At 37.3% G+C, this 24,657-nt stretch overlaps 1 protein-coding gene across 1 annotated transcript in view; it reads right to left on the reverse strand.

Moving 5' to 3' along the window:
* The window catches only part of LOC105518160 (lipid phosphate phosphatase-related protein type 1), a 317,174-nt gene that overhangs the window by 32,463 nt on the left and 260,054 nt on the right, over positions 1-24,657 (reverse strand). The window contains exons 3-4 of the mRNA XM_011951029.1: positions 22,242-22,430; positions 683-815 (exon numbers count right to left, since the gene is read on the reverse strand). Of these exons, the coding sequence (XP_011806419.1) occupies positions 683-815; positions 22,242-22,430 (322 nt within the window). The remainder of the gene's footprint in view (positions 1-682; positions 816-22,241; positions 22,431-24,657) is intronic.

Below are 24,657 nucleotides of genomic sequence, written 5' to 3' on the forward strand. Positions count from 1 at the left end.
ATGGTCTCGAACTCCTGACCTCGTGATCCGCCCATCTCGGCCTCCCAAAGTGCTGGGATTACAGGCTTGAGCCACCGCGCCCGGCCATAACTGCAATTATTAATCACTAGCACCTCACTTTTCATAAAATTCCTAGAAGGAGGGATGTAGAATATGCCTTCATTATTCTCTATCATGAACACTAATAAAAGCATTTGCTTTCCAACTTCGAAAAGGCATTATTTTCAAGAACCTGATGGCTGAGATTTCCCACTCTTTGTTAAATTCCCTGCATAACAAAATTACTGGATGGGAAATCTCTGTCGGGAAATTTGATTATTTCTAAATTTATTTTACTGGTGTCCCCTGATGCTCTCTCACCCCAACCCCTTGCCTGACTCTGCCAAAAGGTGTATAGCAATATCCAGTCAATATTAAAACATACGTCCAGGGGAATCTCAGGTAACTACTGTGTGTGGGGAAAATCAGTTGAAATCATTCATAAGACAATTTAAGAAGTACCACTTCAAGGGTCAAAAATTTGATGTGGCAGTAGGATCAGGCTCAATTTCTGCACTTAGAAAATCCCCAAAACAGCCCTTGCTTTTAATGTTGATACTTCCATAGCTTATTTTATCTAGTGATTGCCTTTAGTAACTTTACTTTTATGTGAGAGCTTAGTTCAGCACCGTGTTGTACTCACCTGTGAATCTTATGATCCTTCGAAGTAAGGGGTTCAGGTAACAGCATTCTCCGGTCAGAATTGTTTTCTCCTGAGCAATCAGGGATTCTCTTGTTGATTTTATGAAATACATGGATATCTCACCAATAAAAATCTAGGGAAAGAATGTTTAAGAAATGTCAAGTTGGAGATCTGTTTGATAAGAGAGGCCCGTGACTTTAAAAACAAAACAAAACTGTTGAGGACCCACAATCCTTTTAAAAGGTGTTGGGGAGAGATGTTGAATTAGACAGTAATTTGCATTTAACACTTCAAAAGAATTAGAGAAAGTGATAATTGATCATTTCAGGTAGAGTTTCAGCATATAATATTAAATTCTAAGGTCACATGGAAACAAATTGAAATAAATTGTAATAGAATTTATGACAAGGTTCATGCTGGGATTGAATTCTTTTTTATTTCTGTGTGAGTTGCAATGATAAGGAATGATTCAGACTGCCAATGTGTCCAAGGAGGCATTATTATATACACACATTACAAGAGGTTACAGTAAGACCTCACTTTATACCAGTAGGTTTTTGAAGACTGGAACTTTAAGTGAAATGCCATACTTTATGCTGTAAGAATTTAACTCTTGTTTATATCAATTAGTCTATGGTAAAATTAGTTTTGTTATATAGCACATTGTTTTGCTTAAACGTGCAGTTTCCAAAAACCTATCCACAATATTAAGTGAGGACTTTACTTAACTGCATTACTTTATTATGTGCCATTATGATTATTTACATTCTGAATTCTTATTTGATCATATTTGCCTCAGATATATTTCTCCTACCCTGAACTGGTTGACTCTCCCTTCTTTATTATAGGCATCTCTCTCTTGTTAAAACTAATAAATATATGTATTACCCTTTAAATCAGAACACCCTTATGTAGATTGGAAGCTCCCTAATAGCAGGGACTATATCTTAATAATTCTTTAGTATCCTTATAGCACCCAGCACAGTGTATTCCCATTTAAAACAAGGAATTGTCAGGAGACAAGTTTTCATGAATAATGACACTGCCATAACTGAAGATTGAGACTCATCAAAGAAGAGTAAAATGTTAATTACCATCATCCATTAAATACCGGGTGTTAGGCACTTCAGCACAGTATTTTCACGCTCACAAGATCCCTCCTGTAGGCCTAATTATCCTTGCTTTACTGTTGAGGAGTGAAAGTTCAGCAAGTTTAGGTAATTTGCCCTCCAAAGCATATGGATGGTGCATAGGGGCACAGGAATTAGTTTACACATCAATTGGATTCCAAAGTCCACACTTCCCACTATTCATATGCCATTTTGATTTTTCCTCATCCTAATTTTAACATTTCCCCAGAAGAATGTGACCTCATAGATGATCTTCTTTGCTGTACATAGACCTGTGATTTTAGAGAAAATTATTAATGTTTTAATTCCCATACCTTATATTTCTCCTATCATGCTGGAATATCTGTTTAGATGGGTAAAGATGATGACATAATTAAAGGCACATGGGTAACAGCAATTAAATATAAAATTTCAAAACTGGAATCATTTATAAAGTTGTTCTTCTCCCTTTAATTAGTTTCAGGAACTCAGACACACACAGCCAGATAGCATCAGAAGCATCTCTAGAATGTGGCCTATAGTTCTATTTCCACTACACTGTTCTACCTCAAACTTTAACAGCATATGTATTTAGCATTTAAAACATGCTGAATTTAACCTGTTTTGTTTTCTCTGTTCTCAATATTAAGAAATATTTAGAAATATTTTTATTAAGTCATTACCATGGACAAGTGTAGTGGTTAACAGGGAGAACTCTGAAGTCAGGGTTTCTTGGCCTCAAAGCTGGGGTTTGTGATTTATTAGTTCTGATGACCTTGGACTAATTAACATTTCTATGCCTCAGTTATCTGTATAAACATGATAACAGTGTCTGTCTATAGGTTTAATAAATATGCACACATATATGCATATGCATGAACTGGTTAGAATATCACCACAATATGTACTATATTACATAAGAGGGTGAAGTTGTTATGAAATCAATTACAACTGCATTAACATTGTCATCATTATTACTACTATTATTACAAAGCACTTTGTAATATCACTGAGGAGGCAGATTCCAAGATGATAAAAGACTTATAACCTCCATGAGTATATAATCTACTGAGGAACACATACAAAGATCTTATAAAATCAGTTTAGGTCTTATACATGTTACAAGGACAAAGTGCTAAGAAGCCAAAGCTCCTGGGTAGAAGGGGATTTCTCTCCTCCAGGAAAGTCAGTTTTCATCCCTAATGCCAAATGGATCCCATGGCTAGGAGACTCTGCTGCTTGTTAGATATGTAAAAGATGCCTTTTCTATTTACAGGAGGGCCTTTTGCTTCCTCTGCGAAGAGTACTTGATCCAGACATCTATTATGGTTCTTACCCCATGACATGGAAAATCTCAGTTCATCCTAAAGACACTGAGTTCCTCCAGCTGAGGGCCACTAACATTTGTAATTTTGCTCCTACCCCTGCCTGGAATCTGAAATGTGATTGGTTCCTTCTCTTTCTTTTTAATTTTAATTTTAATTTTATTTAAAAGGAAAGAAAGTAGACTGAACATTTTCTGTGGCTTAAAAGATTCTTGCTCTTATAAGCAACAAGGCCCTTGGCATCTCTGTAGCTCAGCAAGGCTTTTGGAGTTCTCCTTAATTCATGACCAACTTCCCTGGAATTGTCCTAAATCTGGATGATGTGACCTTGAAATGGACAGTGCTGGTTCAAATTGACATTAGAGAGAAAATGGGGAAGGGAGAAAAAAACAGAAAAACCACTGAAAAATAGAAAAGTCATTCAATGTACAGGCTAAGATGATTATAATAGTCATAAGCTACTTTAATTATTTTGATAGAATGCTGTTTTAAAAACTTTAGTAATATTTAGTCTTAGCCATACATTTATTATGACTACATCTTGGCCAGATGTTTTTTAACTAAACAAAATGGTCCTTAGATTTTAGATCTGAAGATCTTACTTTACAGCTCTGTCACACTCTAAAAGTAACAAGACTTCCTTGGGTTTCAGTTCAGCATCAGCCTCAGCAGAAATAGAGCAGATGTGTGGAATTAACACATGGTACCATGGTGTTATTGGTTGAATCAGAGAAATCCACAAGGAAGGGCCAGTGAGGTACAAGACAGAAGCAAGGCATATGTGGGTTGCAGGTGGGATAGTGGCTTGGCACTGGCACAGAGGGAGCCAAGCAAGTAAGAACTGGGGTGGAAAGTAGTCAGGAAAAATAGAATTCGGAGTCAAACAGGCAAACAATGACCCAGCATGGATCACCTTGGCAGGAGATGCCTGTGCCTATGGTTGTGCAGAGTTAGAAATATTCTGTGCCTAATATCCCTTGGAATTAACAATGAATTGATGCTCTACTATATAAAAGTATTTGAATAGTTTCTGGAACTCAGCCCTCTCTCTTTTCGCATAAGACCTATCGCTGCCAAAATACAGTGCCAAGGGGCTTTGTTTGTCCCTAATATATATGATGGCACTACACTACTGTTTTTCATCTCAGTGAACAGATGGGGATAAATTCACACATGATTGGGTAAATGAAATAGTATTTCCTTGAGGGAACTTTCCCTGCTCTTGCAGACTAGATTAGGTATTTTAATTATACATGAATCTCTTAACTTGTGTTTCTCGTTTCTAGCTCTTATCACAAATAATTACATAATATTGTTTTTCTTAGTTATGGGATGTCCTGCTTGTCTTATTCTTGGTTGCATCCTGAGCCCAGACCAGTGTAAAGTTACACAGTAGTTGGTCAGTGTTGAATGAAAATAAGCATATCAAGTTAAAGAAGGTCCTTGAGAAGATAGGTTTAATGAAGCAGACTTAAGAAACAGTGATTTCCATTACTTTTCAGACCTAATGAAAATGTGTTCACCTTAGTGGGGAAGACTTTGTCAGGCCCTGTAGGAAAATTAAGAGGCTGCCCTGTCACTGCCATAGTGCACTATACAGATCTCTAGCCCGACATCTGCCCAATGAATGGGATTACTGTTTGTATGTCCCTCTCCATTTGTCTGTGATGTCTTCAAGGGCAGAACTTTTGTCCTTCCTTGTACAATGCCTAGAACAGAACCTGGTATACAGTAGGGGCAATATCTGTTTTTGTTGTTTTCTACAGCCTAATCTTGGAAGTGAAATATTTGTTGGAATAAATATGACACTGAATCCTTAAAAGATTTACTTTTTGATAGAACACTCCAACTTTAATTGCCCTGAAGATGAACACTTGAGGAAGACTGCACTATGTGCCAGAAATCCCAGAATTCTGGCTGTATTGCTTAAGAATAAATAACAATCAGAGAATAAACTGTCCCTTTTATAGTAAATTTATTTATTTATTCATGTAGTTCTCAACAATTTGGGGGAGGGGAACACCCACTCTGTGCCTGGCATTGTGCCAGCACTGGAGACACAGAAGTGGACACATACCTAGTAGGGAAATACAAACAAATCATAATGTGATATGACATAAGATGTGTATACATATAGGTTTCTGTCCCCAGTTCCTGAAACAGAGCTCCTAAGGCCTTTGTAATTCCCTATGTGATTGATTGGATCATCTTTTGTTCTAATGAGACAACTTGGTGAGTTCTGGGTAGCCTAAGGGTAGGGGTTGGTTGCCAGGGGAACCAACCATGTGCTTAGAGGGTTGGAACTTTCAGCCCCACTCTCAATTCTGGGGAGAAAAAAGGGGGCTGAAGGCTGAGTCAATAACCAGTAGCCAGTGATTTAATCAATTGTGTTTACAAAATGAAGCCTCCATTAAAACGCCAAATGGACTGGGTTCAGGGAAGTTCTTCATTAATGAACACAGGGAAGTACCCACAGGGTGGTGAGTCCTGAGACAGCATGGATGCTTTGTGCCCCTTCTCACATACCTTGCTCTATCCATCTCTTCCATCTGGCTGTTCCCTGAGTTCTGTGAGTTGTTTTGCAAATTAATGGAACCAGTGGAGGGGGTTGTGGGAACCTCAGTTTATAGTTGGTTGGTCAGAAGTATAGGTGACAGATTATTACTTGTAAGTGGTGTTAGAAATAGAGGCAGTCTTGTAAGATCAAGCCCTCAATCTATAGCATCCAACACCAATTCCGGGTAGACAGTGTCAGAATAGAGATGAATTAAAGGGCGCCAGTTGGAGAACTGGTTTGCATTGGAGAGAAATATATCCACATCTGGGTTAGAAGTGTTGTATTGACTGTGTAAAAGAGTAGGAAAGACTTTTTTCCCCCCTTTGGAAATGTCATGAAATCACACATGAGGCCGGGTGCAGTGGCTCAAGCCTGTAATCCCAGCACTTTGGGAGGCTGAGACGGGCGGATCACGAGGTCAGGAGATCGAAACCATCCTGGCTAACACGGTGAAACCCCGTCTCTACTAAAAATACAAAAAAATTAGCCGGGCGAGGTGGTGGGCGTCTGTAGTCCCAGCTACTCGGGAGGCTGAGGCAGGAGAATGGCGTGAACCCGGGAGGTGGAGCTTGCCGTGAGCTGAGATCCAGCCACTGCACTCCAGCCTGGGGGCAGAGCGAGACTCTGTCTCAAAAAAAAAGAAATCACACATGATTACAAAATAAACCAAGGAGGTGGGAGAGTGACAAACACATGAGATAATAAGAAAAAAGAAGCATTGTTTGTCTCAGTGATTTCAGAAGCCCATTTCCTAATCTACAGAAAATACAAATACTAGAAATTCTCCATTCAGTGAGGCTTTTCAATACTTACACAAGGGGATAAAAAAACAAGATAGTGACAAAATTTACACACAACCTATCTTCATTAAAACATACGAGTGTGTACACACACAGATCTAAACAAAAGCACACCAAAGTATAACAGGCTAAAGAGAACTTATGCAACAGAGCTGGGACTCAAATTCATAAGTAAAATGTCCTAATACTCTCATGTCAAAAGTGATAAGTGGTATAAGGATTATTACTGTCAGCCAACAACAATCAAAGAGCAAATGAGATATGGAGCATAAAAGAAAAATCGGAGCAAGGGTATATACTAATCTGTCTAGTTATTGGCATAAGGCCTGGATTATATTAAGTGATAATGTTTGTATAAGAAATACAGGAAGGGAAGAAGTGGGTCATTTTATAATTAAAATGTAATGAGATATTCCTAGCTTTCAGTTAAAAGTGTGATGAACATAAAATATGCTTATGAAACAATCCAGCTCTCACATGCAAATGAGTAGGCTTCAGAGATGTTCATTTTCCTGTATTTTGCTGACACATAGGATGGTCCATTCACTAGGTCCCATAATCTCATACAGAGCCCAATTCTGCTTGAAGAGAGAGAAAGAAGCCAGGAAGGTAAGGGGTCTTTCTTCTTTATGCCAAGCCTTTAGCCCACATTGGATGTTGTTTTGCTCACTATGGCAGACTTGTGATTCTGGTTTTGGCAATGGCGGGGGTCCTCCATCTGTACCTTTGCCACCTCACTTTGCCTCAATCTATTACTCTGCTGAGAGAGCATCTGGGTCATGTGGGACTCTCCATATGTTCAGACTTGGTTGCCTTGCCTAATTTTGGTCTTTCTGATTGTTGGATAACAAACACCGTAACACTCATGGCAAATGAGTGTATTCTCCAGTGAGAAATGGTCAAGGCCAAACAAGATCTGGCAGTGAATGAACTGCAAATGGATATCATTGGTCCATTTCTCATCCCCCAACTTACGCCAGCTATAATCCCAACTGACACATGACCTTCAGATGATAGTGACTATACTTTAAGTAATTAAGATAACTGTTCTATCTTGATAAAGTTATCTTTTGAATATGAAAACCAAAATGTAAACCAAATAACTCTGAAACACAGTGCATCAGTTTGGCATGTTATCTTTTAGGCTGTGTTCCTTCATAAATTTTATTTTTTAAAACTCAACAGATAAGATTGTAGGTATTTATTGAGTACAACTTGATGCACTAAAGGGTATGTACACTGTGATATTAATAAATCTAGCTAATTAACATATGCATGATCTTACATAGTGCAAACACTTAATATTCACTCAGCATTTTTCAATAATATATTTTATTAATTATAGCTACAGTATTGTGTAATAGATCTCTTGAACTTATTCCTCTCATGAGATCAACTTTTGTAGATTCCACATACAAGTGAGATCATGCAGTATTTGTCTTTCTGTGCTTGGATTATTTCACTTAATGTCCTCCAGTTTTATCCATCTTGTCACAAATGACAGAATTTCCTTTTTAATGGCATATATATCACATCTTTTTAAATCCAGACACTGAGGCAGATTCCATATCTTGGCTATTGGGAATAATGCTGCAATAATATGGCAGTGCAGATATCTCTTTGATATACTTATTTCATTTCCTTTGTATATAAACCCAGTAGTGGTATATAGACTGTTACTAGATCATATGGCAATTCTATTTTTAATTTTTTGAGGAACCTCCATATGGATTCCTATAATGGCTGTACTAATTTACATTTCCACCAGCAATATGCAAGGGTTACCTTTTCTCCATATTCTCACCAATACTTATCTTTCATCTTTTGATAATAGCCATTCTAACAGGTATAAGATTATATCTCAATGTGGTTTTAATTTGCATGTCCCCGATGATTAGTGATATTGAGCATTTTTTTCATATATTTGTTGGGCATTTGTCTTTTAATTTTTTTGTCTATTTAGGCCTTTTCTTCATTTTTAAATTGGGTTGTCTTGCTATTGAGTTGTTTGATTTCCTTATATTTTAGATATTAACCCTTATTAGACATATGGTTTACAAATACATTTTCCCATTCTGTAGGTTGTCTCTTCACTTTGTTGCTTGTTTTCTTCACTGTGCAGAAGCATTTTAGTTTGATGTAATCCCATTTGTCTATTTTTTGCTTTTGTTGCCTGTGCTTTTGGGTTCATATCCAGAAAATCATTGCCCAGACATATGTCATGAAGCTTTTCTTCTACGTAAGACCTCATTGTTTTAGGTATTACAATTAAGTATTTAATCCATTTTGAGTTGATTTTTGTGTATGTTGTGAGATAAAGGTTTAATTTTACTCTTCTGCATATGGATAGCCAGTTTTCCTAACACAGTTTTTTAATGGACTGACCTTTTCCCATTGTGTGTGCTTGACACCTTTGTTGAAAATCAGTTGGCTATAAATGTGTGGATTTGTTTCTGGGTTATCTTCTATTCCATTGGTCTTTCTTTACATGCCAGTACCATGTTATTTTGGTTACTAATAGCTTTGTAGTATATTTTGAAGTCAGGTAGTGTGATGTCTCCAGATTTGTTCTTTTTGCTCAGGATTGCTTTGGCTATTCTAGGTCTTTTTTGATTGATGAATTTTAGGATTGTTTTTTCTATCCTGTGAAAAATATCATTGATAGCTGGATGTGGTGGCTCATGGCTGTGATCCTAGCACTTTGGAAGGCTGAGATGGGAGAATTGCTTGAGGCCAGGAGTTCAAGACTAGCCTGGTCAACATAGTGAGATCCCATCACTATAAAAAAATACGTCATTGCTATTTTGGTAGCAATTAAGTTGAATCTATAGATTGCTTCAGGTAGTATTAAACATTTTAACAGTATTCTTCCAATCCATGAACATAGAATATCTTTACATTCTTTTGCATCCTCTTCAATTTCCCTTATCAATATTTTATAGTTTTCATTGCAGATACTTTTCATCTCTTTGGTTAAGTTTATTCCTAACTATTTTTGTAGCTATTATAAATAGGATTATTATTTAATTTTTTTCAGATAGCTTGTAGTTAATATATAGAAATGCTACTGATTTTTGTATTTTGTTTTTTATCCTGCAAATGTACTGAACTAATTTATTCTAACAGTTTTTCAGTAGAGTCTTCAGGGTTTTCTATATATAAGATGTCATATGCAAACAAGGACAACTTAATGTTTTTGCTTCTAATTTGAATGTCTTGTCTTTCTTTCTCTTGCCAAATTGCTGTGGCTAGGACTTTTAGTACTATGTTGAATAGAAGTGGTGAGAGTTACCCTTGTCTTACTCCTCATCTTACAGAAAAACCTTTCAACTTTTCTTCATTGAATATGAATTTAGCTGTGGGTTTACCACATATGGCCTTTATTGTATTGAGTTACACTTCTTTATACCTAATTTGTTGAGGGTTTTTTAAATCATAAAAGGATGGTGAATTTTGTAAAATCTTTTTTTGCATTTATTGAAATACTCATATAGGTTTTGTTCCTCATTCTTTTAAAGTGATGTACTACATTTATTGATTTGTGTATGTTGAACCATCCTTGCCCCCCGGGATGAATCCCACATGATCATGGTAAATGGTCTTTTAAAATGTCTGTTAAGTTTGATTTGTTAGGTTTTTTGAGGATCTTTGTATCGATGTTCATCAGGAATGTTGACCAGTATTGTTGTTGTTGTGTCCTTCTCTGGCTTTGGTATTAGGGTAATGCTGACCTTGTAAAATGAATTTGGAAGTAGTCCCTCCCTTTCAATTTTTTTGGGAGAAAGCTGGAAAAGGTTTTATATCAGTTTTACTTTAAAGGTTTTGTAGAATTCAGCAGCAAAGCTGTCGGCTCCTGGGCTTTTCTTTGCTGGGAGACTGTATATTATTGATTCAATCTCCTAACTTGTTATTAGTTTGTTTGGAATTTCTATTTCTTCATGATTTAATCTTGGGAGTGTGTATGTATCCAGAAACTTTTCTGTTTCTTCTAGGTTATCCAATTTGTTGGTGTATCATTGTTCATAATAGTCTAATATTATCCTTTGTATTTCTGTAGTATCAGTTGTAATGTTTCCTTTCTCATCTCTGATTTTGAATCTTCTCTTTTTTCTTAAAGTTTTGTAAATTTAGTCTATCTTTTCAAAAAAGCAACTCTTCATTTTGTTCTTCTCTATTGTTTTTCTAGTCTCTATTTCTTCTTATTTTATTAATTTCTGGGTTCTCTATTCTGTTCCATTGGTTTATGTGTCCGTTTTCATGGCAGCACCATGCTGTATTGGTTACTACAGCTCTGTAGTATAATTTGAAGTCAGGTAATATGATTCTTCCAGTTTTGTTATTTTTGCTCAAGAAAGCTTTGGCTATTCTGGGTCTTTTGTGATGTCATATAAATGTCAGAATTATTTTTCTATTTTTTTGAAGAACATCATTGGTATCTTTATGGGAATTGCACTGAATCTGTGGATCACTTTGGGTAGTGTGGGCATTTTAACAATATTCTTCTAATCCACAAATATGAAATATCTTTCCATTTTTTGTGTCCTCAATTTTTTGCATCAGTGTTTTAGAGTTTCATTCACTTATTTGATTAAATTAAAGCTCTTTCACTTATTTGATTAAATTTATTCCTAGGTATTTTATTTTATTTGTAGCTATTATAAATAGGATTATTTTCTCGATTTCCTTTTCAAATTGTTCATTGTTGGCATATAGAAATGCTACCATTTTTGGTTGGTTCATTTTGTATCTTGCAATTTTATTGAATTCATTTATCAGTTCTAATAGTTTTTTTTTTTTTTGGTGGAGTCTTTAGGTTTTTCCAAATATAAGATCATATAGACCGCAAGGAAGGATAATTTGACTTCCTGTCCAGTTTGGATGCTATTTCTTTCTTTTGTCTGATTGATCTAGCTAGCACTTCCAGTCCTATATTGAGTAACAGTGGTGAAAGTGGGATTCCTTATCATGGTCCAGATCTTAGAGGAAAGGTTTTCAGTTTTTGCCCATTCAGTACGGTATTAGCTGTGAGTCTGTTTCATATGGCTTTTATCATGTTGAGGTATGTTCCTTCTATACTCAGTTTTATGAGATTTTTATTATGAAAGGATGCTGAATTTTATCAAATACTTTTTTCAGCATTAATGGAAATGATCATTTTTTTCTTCATTCTGATGATATAGCACACTGATTGATTTGAATATGTTGAACAATCCTTGCATCCTTGGGATAAATCCCACTTGGCTATGATAAATGATCTTTTTAATATGTTGTTGAATTCTGTTTGCTAGTATTCTGTTGAAGATTTTTACACTCTTGTTCATTAGGGATATTGGCCTGTACTTTTCCTTTTTTTGATGTGTCTTTGGTTTTGGTATAAGGGCAATAGTGGCCTCATAGAGTAAGTTTGGAAGTATTCTTTGCTCCTCTATTTTGCAGAACAGTTTGAGTAGAATTGTTATTAGTTCTTCTTTAAATGTTTGGTAAAATTCAATAGTGAAACCATCAGGTCCTGGGTTTTTCTTTGCTGAAAAACTTTTTATTATGACTTCGATCTTATTACTTGTTATTGGTCTATTCAAGTGTTGGATTTCTTCATGGTTCAATCTTGGTAGGTTTTATATGTCTAGAGTTTATCCATTTTCTCTAGGTTTTGCAATTCATTGGCCTATAGCTGCTCACAGTAGTCTCTAAGCATCTTTCTAATTTCTGTGGTATCAGTTGCAATGTCTCCTTTTTCATCTCTGATTTTATTTGAGTCATCTGTTTTTGTCTGGTCTGGCTAAATGTTTGTCAATTATCTTTTGAAAAAAACCAACATTTCATTTCATCGATCTTTTGTATTGTTTTATATATTTCATTTCTTCTCATAATTTTGGGTTTGGTTTGCCCTTGTTTTTCTAGTTCTTTCAGATGTATCATTAGATTGTTTGTTTGATGTTTTTCTACCTTTTTGCTGTAGGGGTTTATTGCTATAAAATTCCCTCCTAGTACTGCTTTTACTCAATTCCATACATTTTGGTATGTTGTGTTTCTATTTTCATTTGATTCATGATATTTCTTAACTTCCTTCTTATTCATTGATCCACTGGTCATTCAGGAGCATATTGTTTAATTTCCATGTGTTTTTATAGTTTCCAACATTCCTCTTATTATTGATTTCTAGTTTTATTCCATTGTGGTCAGAGAATATACTTGATATGATTTCAATTTTTTTTAATTTAAGACTTTTTAATGTACTAAGATATTACCTGTCCTTGAGAATAATCTATGTGCTAAGGAAGAGAATATGTATTGTGTAGCCATTGGGTGAAATGTTTTATCAAGTCCATTTGGTCTATAGTACATATTGAAATCAATGTTCCTTTATTGATTTTCTGTCTGGACTATCTATCCAATGCTGAAAGTGGAGTGGTGAAATCTCTAGCTATTTTTGCATTGAGGTCTGTCTCTCTGGCTCTAACAATTTTTTGCTTTGCATATTTGCATGCCCCAGTGCTGGGTACATATGTATTTACAATTGTTATATTCTCTTACTGAATTAACCCCTTTATAATTATATAATGCTAAATGTAATGTCCAATATAATGTTAAATTTCTCATTCTGTTCACTTATTGTTTTCCTCATTTACTTGCATTGTTCTTCTATATTTTCTTGAAGTTCATTGAACTTCCTTAAAAATCAGTTATTCTGAATTCCTTGTCAGTGAGTTGAAACATCTCTATTTCTTTAGGGTCAGTTAGCAGTATTTTATTTTGTCCCTTTGGTGATGTCATGTTATACTGATTGTTCTTGGGGCTGTGTATTGATGTATACACATTTGTAGAAGTAGGTACTTATTCCAGTCTTTGCAAATTGGCTTTGTCTGGATAAGCTCTTCAACAGCCCATTCAGAGAGTTTGGGCAGGCCACTGAGCTTGGTTCTGAATCCCAGGGTCACTACAGGCGTGAGGTGTGCCCAAAACCTGGGGCTGCTTAGGCCTGTCCAGATCCTATAGACACTGAAGTAAAGCCAGTGGTAGTACAATTCAGAGATCAAATCTGCCTCTCAGGATTGAAGTCTGGGACTACATGGTCCCACCCAGCACTGGGACTCAGTTTGTGGGTACTACTCTGCAGTCAGGGACTGTGGGTGCCTGCCAGCCTGCCTGATGATGGATTTTACTGTGGTGGGCCCAGGGTTGGGGTCCAAGGCAAAGTCCTGTTCTCATACTCCTCTCTTTACCCCAAGTGGATAGTGTCTCTCTTAGTGTTGTGATGGTTGGGGGAGGGGTGGTGCAGGTAATATATAACTTTCCTTTCTACCATTTTCAATGCAACTTTTATTATTATTGTGCTTCAACCAGTTACCCTGATCTCTCACCTGGTTTCCTTAGCTCTTGTGAAGGCATTAATATTTTAGTGCATGGATAGTTGTTCAAGTTGATATTTCAGTTGGAGGGGTATGAATACTGGATAGTACTATTCCACTATCTTGCTCCATCCCTCTTCTTCACAAATATTTTAAAAAATATGTGGTATGCAATCAATAACTGATATAAATACAAAAAGTTTAGAGGAAGTTTTTAGATTTCAGAATATAAACAGTCTGTGGAAAAAACTAGTCATTGAAAGATACATTATGATTTTATATTGTAAGGAAATTTCACTGCATGTTTTATGTAGTTGCAATTTAAAAGGGCATTTAGAATTCCTGGAATACATATTTTGAGGTCATACATATGCTAGTTGTAGCTCTAGTACTGGGCAATATTGACGTTTTTGCTGTTTCCTGAATGTGGGCTTTGGAGTTGAAATCTCAGCTCTTTCATTTATTGATGTGTGACGTTGGGTAAGTAATGGAAACTTTTTGAGGTTCAGTTTTTGTTTTCCTAATGATTCGAATGTGAACATAGTGACTATATTACATAGTTGTTGAGATAATTAAAAAGTGAATGTAAAAGCAATATATACATATCCTGTTTTCTGTTTGTACTTGGTCATCTACCCAGGCAAGAATGTGTGTTGAAACAAGAGAAAGAAATCACTGTGCCTAGTCCTGGAGTAAGGAAATATAGTGTAATTCTAGCTCGGCTCTGCCCTAACCAGGTGTTTAATTTTGGACTAGTTGCTTGACCTGTTTGGGTGTCAGTTTCTCATCTGTAAAATGAAGAAGTTTTACTACAGGATCCCTAAGGCGCTTTTTTTTACTTCCAACATCTTTGCCATTATGATAGGAGCTAAAAAGAGAGGGCTTGTTAAGGGAAACTGAATTCACATAACTGGGCTTCAATCTCAGTTCAGTCAGTTATGCTTTCCAAGGCAAGCATGATTTCTTGAATTGCTTCTTCCTTCAGCCATAATTTCCTTCTACAATCCCATGGGCCTTTACCCTCACACCAAGTTACCTTCCCTGAAAGCAAAGTAGACACAGCCCACCCCAGAGTCATCACATTTCCTAATATCTCTGTCACTTTGGGTTCTTAAACGACAGCAGAGGCTACTGATCAAATTTTGACCACACCCTGGATATTCTAACACTCTGAGGAAGAGGAGAGAGTTCTTTATACACTCCCCAATATTAATCTCTAAGTAGTTTCAGGGCTCTCAGTCTTACGGATTTTTAGAGACTTCTAATATTCTCCCTGAGAGGCTTCAATAGTAATAAGCATCTCCAAGAAGGCAGAAATTGTTTTTGTTTTAAATTTTGTTTAAAAGTCACCCAGGAGATTTTCAACCTATAGACCCTGCTGCTAGTCCTAACCGCCAATGTCTCCATGCTCTGCTTTAATCTTTCCTGATGAGTGCTGTCACATTGATAACCCCAGATCTGCAGAGAGCTTCCTGTCCCCTTACTTGCTGAGCTTTGGCTAGTTCAAGAGCTCTTGACTTCTGCTTTATTACACATTGATGCAATTCAGCTCTAGACACTTCCTATGCGTTTCAAAGCTCAAGGCTTAAATGGAACTGAGGCTGTTTGGATGATTCTGAAAATAGTTCAGTAAATGGGATAATAAGTGTTCTTGTAAACTGAAGCCTCTCTACTGGTCTTACTCCAGAGGCCACATCCACCCATTCAGAAGGTGTCTTTAGTTGACACTTGATATAAAATACAGCACCAAGGCGGTATCATATATTTCCAAAGCACAGTGTTCTCTTATATCTTTTTTTTCTGAACAGTGAATACAAGAGAAATGGGAATTTAAAATGAGTTAGCTAAAATACTGCTTTCAGTAAAAAGTAAAATGCATTGAAAATCACATATTTTTAGGCAAACAATATTCTTTCCAAGAAACAAATTGTCAAGTTGCTTAACATAATCATCTAGTCGTCAATTATTAGGAGGGGTATATTGAAGATGGAAAGCATATCTCTTGGTGGAATGATGTCAAAAGAAAAGCACGCTATGCACATGTACCCTAGAACTTAAAGTATACTAACAAAAAAAAAAAAAAAGAAGAAGAAAAACAATCTCTAAAGGAGATTTGGAGCAGTCATCTGCATATGGAGAGAAAGTGGATTTAAGTTTTTTAAAAAATCCACAATAATTAATGGGCATATCTAGAAATCTTTTCTAGAAAAATGTAAATTATAAACACTGAATATATTAGCAACAAAGAAAATGTAGTCATGGTGAAATTTTTTTTTTTTCAAAAAAGGAAGTCATGTGATAATGTACAAAAGGGAAAAAGATGTGAATTATAAAACGTTATAAAGAGTTTCAACAGATGAGGTTGTTCAGAGCCTGGAAAAGGCAGATTATGAGGAAGTACAAGACCCTACAATGTCTCCTTTGCTTCGGCAGCTGCACCCCTCGTCAGCCAGCCAACAGGCTTGCATTATTGAGAGCCCACTTTGTGATCTGCACTGTGCTTTGGGTTTTTACATTTGCTGGAAGAGCTTACAGCCCAGAAACCCCCAAATGAAGACTCACAATTTCCTCCAAATTGTGCCTTTCTATCAAGTTGTGTTTGTCTCTTCCTTTCCTAGGAAATTCTAGATGAGTCTTGTAATGCATGCGTGCACACTTGCATACAAAATGTGAGCTATTTCAATCCTTGGGCTGGAAGTCAAACGTTCTGCTGCTTCAATACTAAATACTCCCCTGTCACTTCGTTGTGAGGCCAAGAAAAAAGGTTTAATAGCCATTTTTTTCATGCCTTGTGCTGCTGGGGCTGAGATAAAATGAGGGTAAATCAGATTCTCTGCTGAGTAAATCCTCTTATCCAAACAGGCTCTCTTCCTTTGACTCTGAGTGTATGAGTTTATTCAGAAGGCCCGAGGCAGTAGTTAGCTAGGGTTTCCAGGTGGTCAGAACATACCCTGCAGATTTCTTTCAAGCATAGGTTGTCACTTTGTGCTAAACGGGGACACAGTCAATCCCCCATGCTCTAACCTTTCCTGAAGATCTGGGACAGCAGTGGCCTTGGCCTTTTGCAGTTGATCCCATGTGGCCATGTCTCAATATGATGCTGATCTTTTCTGACAGCAAAGCACAAAAGGAGAAATAGGAAATGACAGGTTGAAAATACAGCAGAGTCTTTCCCCTCAAGCATTTCTTGTGCACCCCTGCAGTGGTGAATGGGGGTCACTAATGCCTATCTGCAGACACGCAGCACTGTAGAGTGCTAGGTTCTTCCATGGTTAATGTGCTTGAGGGTGCACAGAAAACCAAGGACAGACAAGTCCACATTGAGCTACACTTTTGAGATTTGATATTAGTGTCTCACAGATCATCCGAGAGGAGTTACGACTTCATTATACTCCACAGAGAACAGAAAATGGTTTTAAGAAGGAATAAACAACTGTGCAGTTCTGTGAAACACAATCCAGCACAGAGGTGCAAAATCAAACTCCAGAAAGAAAGTCGTGACTCGGGAGTTTGGAAGGCTCCAAATGTTAGCTTCCGATCAGAATGTTCCTTTTTCAGTTTTCATGGAATCCGGGAACTGGTAGGTTCTCAGAGATCATTTAGCCTAACCCTTTCTTTTAGGTACAGATGAGGAAACTGAACCCACAGAGGGAACATGACTTATCAGAGGTCACACAGTTACTGGGAGCAGAGCTGTGAAATGAGACCTGACTCTCTAGTCTTATCAAACCTGGGAAAAGATGACTACATTGTGAAGAGAGTGGAGGATGCATACTCAGAAGCAGGGGCGTGTGCTGAGGTGGGCACTTGGGAGCTGCAAGAGGTCATACCTCACCAAGATGGGACCGGAGAAGTGAATGCAGCTCCTTGTTCCCAGGAAACTGTTCCCACGAAACTTCCCTGAGTATTATCAGAAAAGTTCTTCTGTTTTCTATCTTGCTGATGTTCATGTATTTTTAGGTCTTGAGGGAAAATCAAGCACCATTAGCAGGGTAGGAAGGCCATGCTGCTCTTTGCCATTGATCTGTCAGCTGCAATCAGCCCTGGTTCCTAGCAATGCCACTCATTTGCGAGAAAAATAAGTGGAACCAAATGAGTGGCTGTCTAATCATGTACAGAACTAGGTGGAACCTTCAGCAAATCATCTAACCAACTTCAGTCTCAACAGTCTCAACTCAAAATGAAAGAAATTGGATCACACACTTTCTCTATGTTCTTTGGCAGTTCTGAGGATAAATTAGGTCATCCCCGCACAATATAAGTATATTAAAAGATGTTATTCTTGTGAACATCACTGATGGAATATATTTGGGGGTTTGTCAGTATTATCAGTCGTATTTGTCACCCAGAGAAGCAAAGCAATGAAAAATCGAATCAGGGTTTCCTAATTGAGAACTAGAGTAGAAGTGTAGGTGCTTAACGCTGTGTCCACAGACCGTATCACCTTGACTTCCATGGGAGCAGTTGTTCTACATTTCAATTAGTGTCATTTGGGGAAAATGAATTAATGGAAGAGATAAGATCAAAAGCTGTAGCCTGGAGAAGAGCTTCTGCTGAAAATCTTAACATGAAAGAAGACTTAGCACTTGATAGGTGAAGAGAAAATTCTTTGTAAAGTTCTGGTGATGTGTGTTTTTATTAGAATTACCATTTTCAAGGCTTATTAAAGGTTGGTCATTTTGTAATTATTGCCAAAATAAGTAGACTATAAAATTTGTTTTGGAGGTATGTCTTTGGTTTAAAAATAATATGCATTCATGTAGAATTTGGAAAGAAATATATAAAAGTATAAATGAAGAAAAACTAACATTACCATTCAGAAATAATAGTTGAAAATGTTTAGTTTCTATTCCTTTTAATAATTATAAATTTGGGATTATACTTGCATTATCTACAACATATCTTTTAAATATTCAGACCCACAGACTACATTTGGTGCTGGTCCACTTGGAAGAAACCACAACTTGCCAGCAGGGTAGCGTTACCTATTTGTCTTTAGCACATGTCCTTGCAGTGGTCCAGCAGAGCAATACAGCTCAGGTGCGTGGAGGCTACATACATTTCAGAGGATGTAGGAGTTACCCTGGCTGAAAAGCCACATACCCTATAGGAGTCAATATATGATGTAACAACTCCATAGGCATAGTTTCCAGGGTCCCACAGTAGATATGCCAAGTTACCAGAGTCACTGTTATTGGAAGTCATAGCAGAAGCAGTCTCTCAGGTTATAACAATTGTCTGAGAATAGATGCAATTCATCAAGAAGGGCTCAATTTTACCTAGTGATATAATTGATACATATTATCTTTTTCTAGGGAAACAGGCAGAAAATTATGAGGTCAGATTATCTTATGGAAGAGAAAAAGATCTTACCCACAATACTGTATACAATTTTTTGGCCTTAAAAATCCTAATACTAAATTACAAACATGTTCCATCACTACTTAAGGTGTTTCAAAAACATGGCTGGCACATAATGTATTAAACCAATCTTCTGGGATTGCATATTTAGCTAGTTCCAAGTTTCTCATTATTAAAACTATTACTGACATGAACATCCCTATATACAAATCTTTGTATTTTTATAAATCTAGAAAATGTAATTAATGACTGGGTCTGAAGTTTATTATGCTCTTAATACATCTTTAACAAACTACTCTTCAGAAAGAAAATATTAGTTTATGCTTTGACTAGTATTACACAGGAAAGTCTCTACATTCATCAACATAGACTAAGTTCCTTGAAAACATTTGCCGATTTTATATGAGAAAAATGCTGTATCCTTTAAAAAAGGATCCTACTGATGAGTTTGGAAATATTTATCTGCACATAGTCTATTGATTGCTGGTTGTTAGTTGTCTATTCTTGTCCTCTCTCATTTTGATTTTGGGAAGCTCATCTTTTTTGGTATTAAGGGTATTTACATTTGAGTCTCCTATGTGGCAAACTTTTTTGCAGTCTTTACTTCCGATAGAAATTTTTATTCTTATGTAGGCAAATCTACCAGCTTGTTTCTAAATGCTTGCATCAACACTGCTAAGTGAGATTATTGTTACTATTTGGGGTGCTTTTGTGGGTATTTATGTAGACTCACTTTCCAAGTTCTTGACATCCATATTTTTCTTGTTTGTAATATGCATGGAAAAGTTTTTCATTTATGAAGAGGCCTTGAAACATTTTATATAGTTTGAGATTTTTTTATTCCTCAAATGTTTGAGGAAAACTATTCCACAGCTATGTGTCCTGAGTACTATTTTTTGAGATAAATTTTGGCATGTTTAAAATTTTATTCTGTTGGCATTCATATATTCAGCTTTGCTACATGTTTTTTAAAAAATTTTGATATAAGGCATCGCTATTATTGAGATATAAGCATTTATTGGCACAGAATTGTACATACAACTTAAACAAGTCTTAAGTTTATATTTTTATTTATTTTTGCTTTTAAGTATATGTTTTCTTAACTGTATTTGTATGTCTGCCTTTCTATGAATAGATTAGCCAGGCAGATGTACATTTAATTTATTAATTCTATTTTCTGATTCTAACTTGCTGCTCACAATTTTTATTAATCCATTTCCTTTGTTTTTCCTACATTTTTAAAAATGTAAAACAATCTCTATAATTATAAAAAGTAAAGGAGAACTTAGGCAATGATAAATGAAATTTCCTGGGACTGGGAAGAAGAGAGGAAATATGTTAGTAAGTCAATGGATCACTCAAGGCTGCCTGTCTGAAAACACAGGAAAATGATATGCTTATGAGACAGGAAGATACCAGGACCCAATTCTAGACTGAGTCCGCAGCCTCCAGGTAAAGCCACCATGAAACCATACCAGACAGAACCCAGTCTGACCTCCTAGTTTTACATGGGGTGTGGAGTGTGTCACATTGTGAGGTACATGAAAAAGTGTCTTCTGTGCTTTCTCTTATTCTGTAGGCTGGTAAGAGGTGTACAGACATCAACCTTCCTCTGGGGAATGGGCATATCTCCCTTCACTGTAGAACTGGAGAGAAGAGGTCTTAATGAGGGTTCTCAGTGGAATTTCATTCCTTTCAGAAGTAGGAAGTTGGTTTGTGATTCCAAAGAGGGCAAAGAGCAGTTCCAGCCAGGATTTTGGTTTCCCAATTCCTGACCACTTCATAAATGCCAGGCACTGTGCTAAGTCATTTCTAAGCCCCACAACAACGCATGAGGTAAGCATTCAGTTGTCCTTATTTTATATGGGAGAGAACAGTGAGGTGACTTGCCCAAAGCCAGGATGTGAATCCGGGTATGCTGGGCAGCAAAGCTTGTGTTTCTTAGCCCCTCTGATACATCAGGTTGTGGCTCATCAATGCTGATCTTAGTCCTTATAGCAGTCTTACCATTTAAGGGAGAGCTTTGTAGAGCCTGGGATCAATGAGCCAAAAGAATTTACTATGCCCGTATTATTTATCTTCAAAAATCTATTCCATTTCTCATCCGAAAGGAAGCAAAACATTGGCACAGAAAAACAATATTTGAACTGAGTATCTGAGCAATTGCTGTATTCCTCGGCACGCCAGTCAGTATTTTTATTACTGCCAAGTAGAGGGCAGGTAGGGGAGGAGGGAGAGTTGGGGGAGTCAGCTGTCAGAAGAGAAGGAGGGGAATGGGAACTAAGATCACATTCTGACTAATCTGACCTTATGGCATATTTAGGCAGAAACACTTAACTTACAACTCCCCCAAATATCATTTTTAAAATAAAAATTAAAATGTCTAAGTGTTAAATCACTTGACCAGGTAACACAGATCTGCAAACTTTATGCTGTTAAGCAATCTCCCTAGAGGACTGTGTGGCCAACTTTTTGCTTCATGGAAGAGAAAATGAAATAAATGAAGGTAAAGTTGCAACTTAATTTAATGTGATATAATGTGAACAGAGCCAGAGCCATCAAGGATGAATCATAGCAAGCTTCAGGTTAAGCAATTTATCTCATCTCCGGCCTCTCTGGAAGTTCAATGAGAACAGCAGGAGATACCGGCCTGAGGGATTCTATTCTACTCTAATTCCAGTCGTTATATCACTGCCAGCACTTACATTCAGAATCTCTTTTGAATACATGCAACTCATAGCATATTTTTTCAAGAGGACAATAGCTGTTCTTAACACATTACAGTCATACCTGTTGATTTATAACATTCTCACATGCTTTAAAAAAAAACTGTCGTTTTAAAATTCAGATACTGAAAAACCAAAGCCACCTATATAAGACAAGACCCATTTTAATGAGTTTTTCTGCAGAGCTCCATTCACTCTGTTTTGGCTGAAATAGGATGCCACTGATAAAGCTGCTGGTGAATGCTGAGGAAGAGAAGAAAGAGGAGAAAAAGCAGACAGGAAATATTCTTGGGTATCTGACAATAAAGAGGAAAGTCTATTTCTGTACTTACAATAGCAGTTGGGGTGGCAGCCAGCACACAATAGAGCACCAGAGGGGTGATGAAGCTTTCTTCTTCTGTCCCTGGGTAAGGCTTCATTAAGTCTCCGTCCTGACAGAAGAATCCTTGGATATGCACCTGAAAAGTGTCAGTGCATTCGAAGTAGTAGGCAAGCAGCACTGTCCCAGCCATGATGACAAGCTGAAAATACAGCATGGCCACACAGAGACATTAGCAGGGCTTCGGAGCAGCCCTTGCCCCTCAGAGCACACTCCCTCCATCACCCCAGCAGCAGCTCTCCTGATATTGGTATTGGCGAGTGTGTGCGTGCCTGGCGCAGCGTGCTCTGGGAGTGTGTGCTTGCTTGTCTGCCTTGTAACATCTGTTCTATAAACCTTGCAGCAAATAATGAGCAGCTCCCATCTGAAAGGCAGATCCCAGCCAGGCTTGTAGAGAGCTTCAGCCTCTGCTGCCACCCTCTCAGAGTCTCGGAGTATGCATGGGAACCAAGGCACTATAGCCATTTAGGACAGAGGTGAAAAGTCAAAAGGCAGTGGCAAGAGAGTTGTCAAGACATAGATGTGAGAACTGTTCATGAGCAATTTCATACAATATTACAGGTAGACTCACCTTATGAAATATGAAAGGTAGGTAAATCATGAGTAAACGAAGGAATGGACAAATGAAGAAATTAGCAGGAAAGCTAAATCCTAGATGGGTCAAGGGAAATTTCGATACCCTAAGTTATTGGCAGGTATCCTACATCAGTCACAACTTTTATGTTTTTCCAAAATGGTTTCTGCCAGTAAGTCAAGGACTTTGCGGATGATCATATCTTATTATAGATATATACCCTTTGTAAGATTTAGACATTGAAAAAAAAGACACAGTTATCCTTTTGTTTTGACTCAGATGTCCTAGATACTCACCAAAGTTTATAGTTTTTAGCAGGTATGTGGAATTGAGGGGATGTGGAAAGGTAACATTTTTTCCCATTCATACTTGGAAATCACCAATGCCAAGATAGTGATAAAGTCAGATAGAAAATACATCTGAGGTCATGAAATTACAGAAACTTAAGCTGGGGGAGATCTTAGAGTTCTTCCTGTCTGACACCTTTATTTCATAGATGAGGAAAGTGGAACTGACCACTGCCTGATTATCCAAAAATTAAACTAAACATGTGCTTAGATTGAGCATTAACAAAACAGGGAAACTAAAATGAAGAAAATGTATTTTTAAATGTTGATTTGTTTAAAGGTATCAAAGTTATGCAAAAAACATTAGAACTTGGTAGGACATCTTTAGATACCTATGGCTTAAAGTTGTTTGTATTTTGAAGTACATATAAGGCAGTGAAGGGAAATCATAATCTTTTCAGGGCTTAAGAAGCCTGAAGTTCTTATTTCAGCCCTGGAATGACTAATCCAAAGCCACACAGCTGGTTAGTGTTAAAACCAGGACTAGAAACTCACATTTCCTAATCTGTAGGAAAAAAGCAAAAGCTGAGTTGTATCAGGATCTAAAACTGCATCTTATACAAAAAGGTGGAGAGTGATGGGGGAGGCAAAGTAGCTAAACTCCAGCACAGAGAGGCAATTTTTGGCATTCTCATCCGTTTTCCTATCCATTGCTTTAGCCACAACATTGAAGCACAGCCTTTACCCTCTGCCCCACTGTAAACCATTCTCTGGAACCGGCACAGCCTCTACTTCTGAGATAGTAATTCTGCAACTCTTCCCTACAGTAGCAGATAGCATCATTTATCTTTAAGGGTCATTTGAATTAAGAATCTTCCCTGTCCTTCCAATTTCTCCTCTTTTGATGCCTTTCCTCTTTGGTATCTCTGTTATAATGTGTCTCAAGTACAAACTTCTGTTTGGTTTGGTTTTGTTTTTGAGACACAGTCTCGCTCTGTTGCACAGGCTGAAGTACAGTGGCACGATCTCGGCTCATTGCAACCTCCGCCTCCTGGGTTCAAGTGATTCTCCTGCCTTGGCCTCCTGAGTAGCCAGGATTACAGGTGTACACCACCACGCCTGGCTAATTTTTGTATTTTTAGTAGAGATGGGGTTTCAACATGTTGTTCAGGCTGGTTTCGAACTCCTGACCTCAGCTGATCTACCCACCTCAGCCTTCCAAAGTGCTGGGATTATACAGGCATGAGCCACTGTGCCCAGCTTCAAGTACAAATTTCTAACCATCTGATCTCAAGGTGTTTACTGTTTGACTACATCCATTGCCACCTTTCCTTTTATTCCAGTTAGGTCACAAACTATCTCTCCATTCACTAGCCCTTATATATGACTTGTTTCCGGCTGTTTATGGATTACATTCTTCTAGTATCTAGCATTTTCTGCTCCCAGAGATGTGGATCTCCAATCATAACTTTGGACTGTCCAGTAATCTCTGGACACTTCCATGTGTT

The sequence above is a fragment of the Colobus angolensis genome, unplaced genomic scaffold (assembly GCF_000951035.1).
Source record: "Colobus angolensis palliatus isolate OR3802 unplaced genomic scaffold, Cang.pa_1.0 Scaffold313, whole genome shotgun sequence".
In the NCBI taxonomy this organism is placed as follows: domain Eukaryota; kingdom Metazoa; phylum Chordata; class Mammalia; order Primates; family Cercopithecidae; genus Colobus; species Colobus angolensis.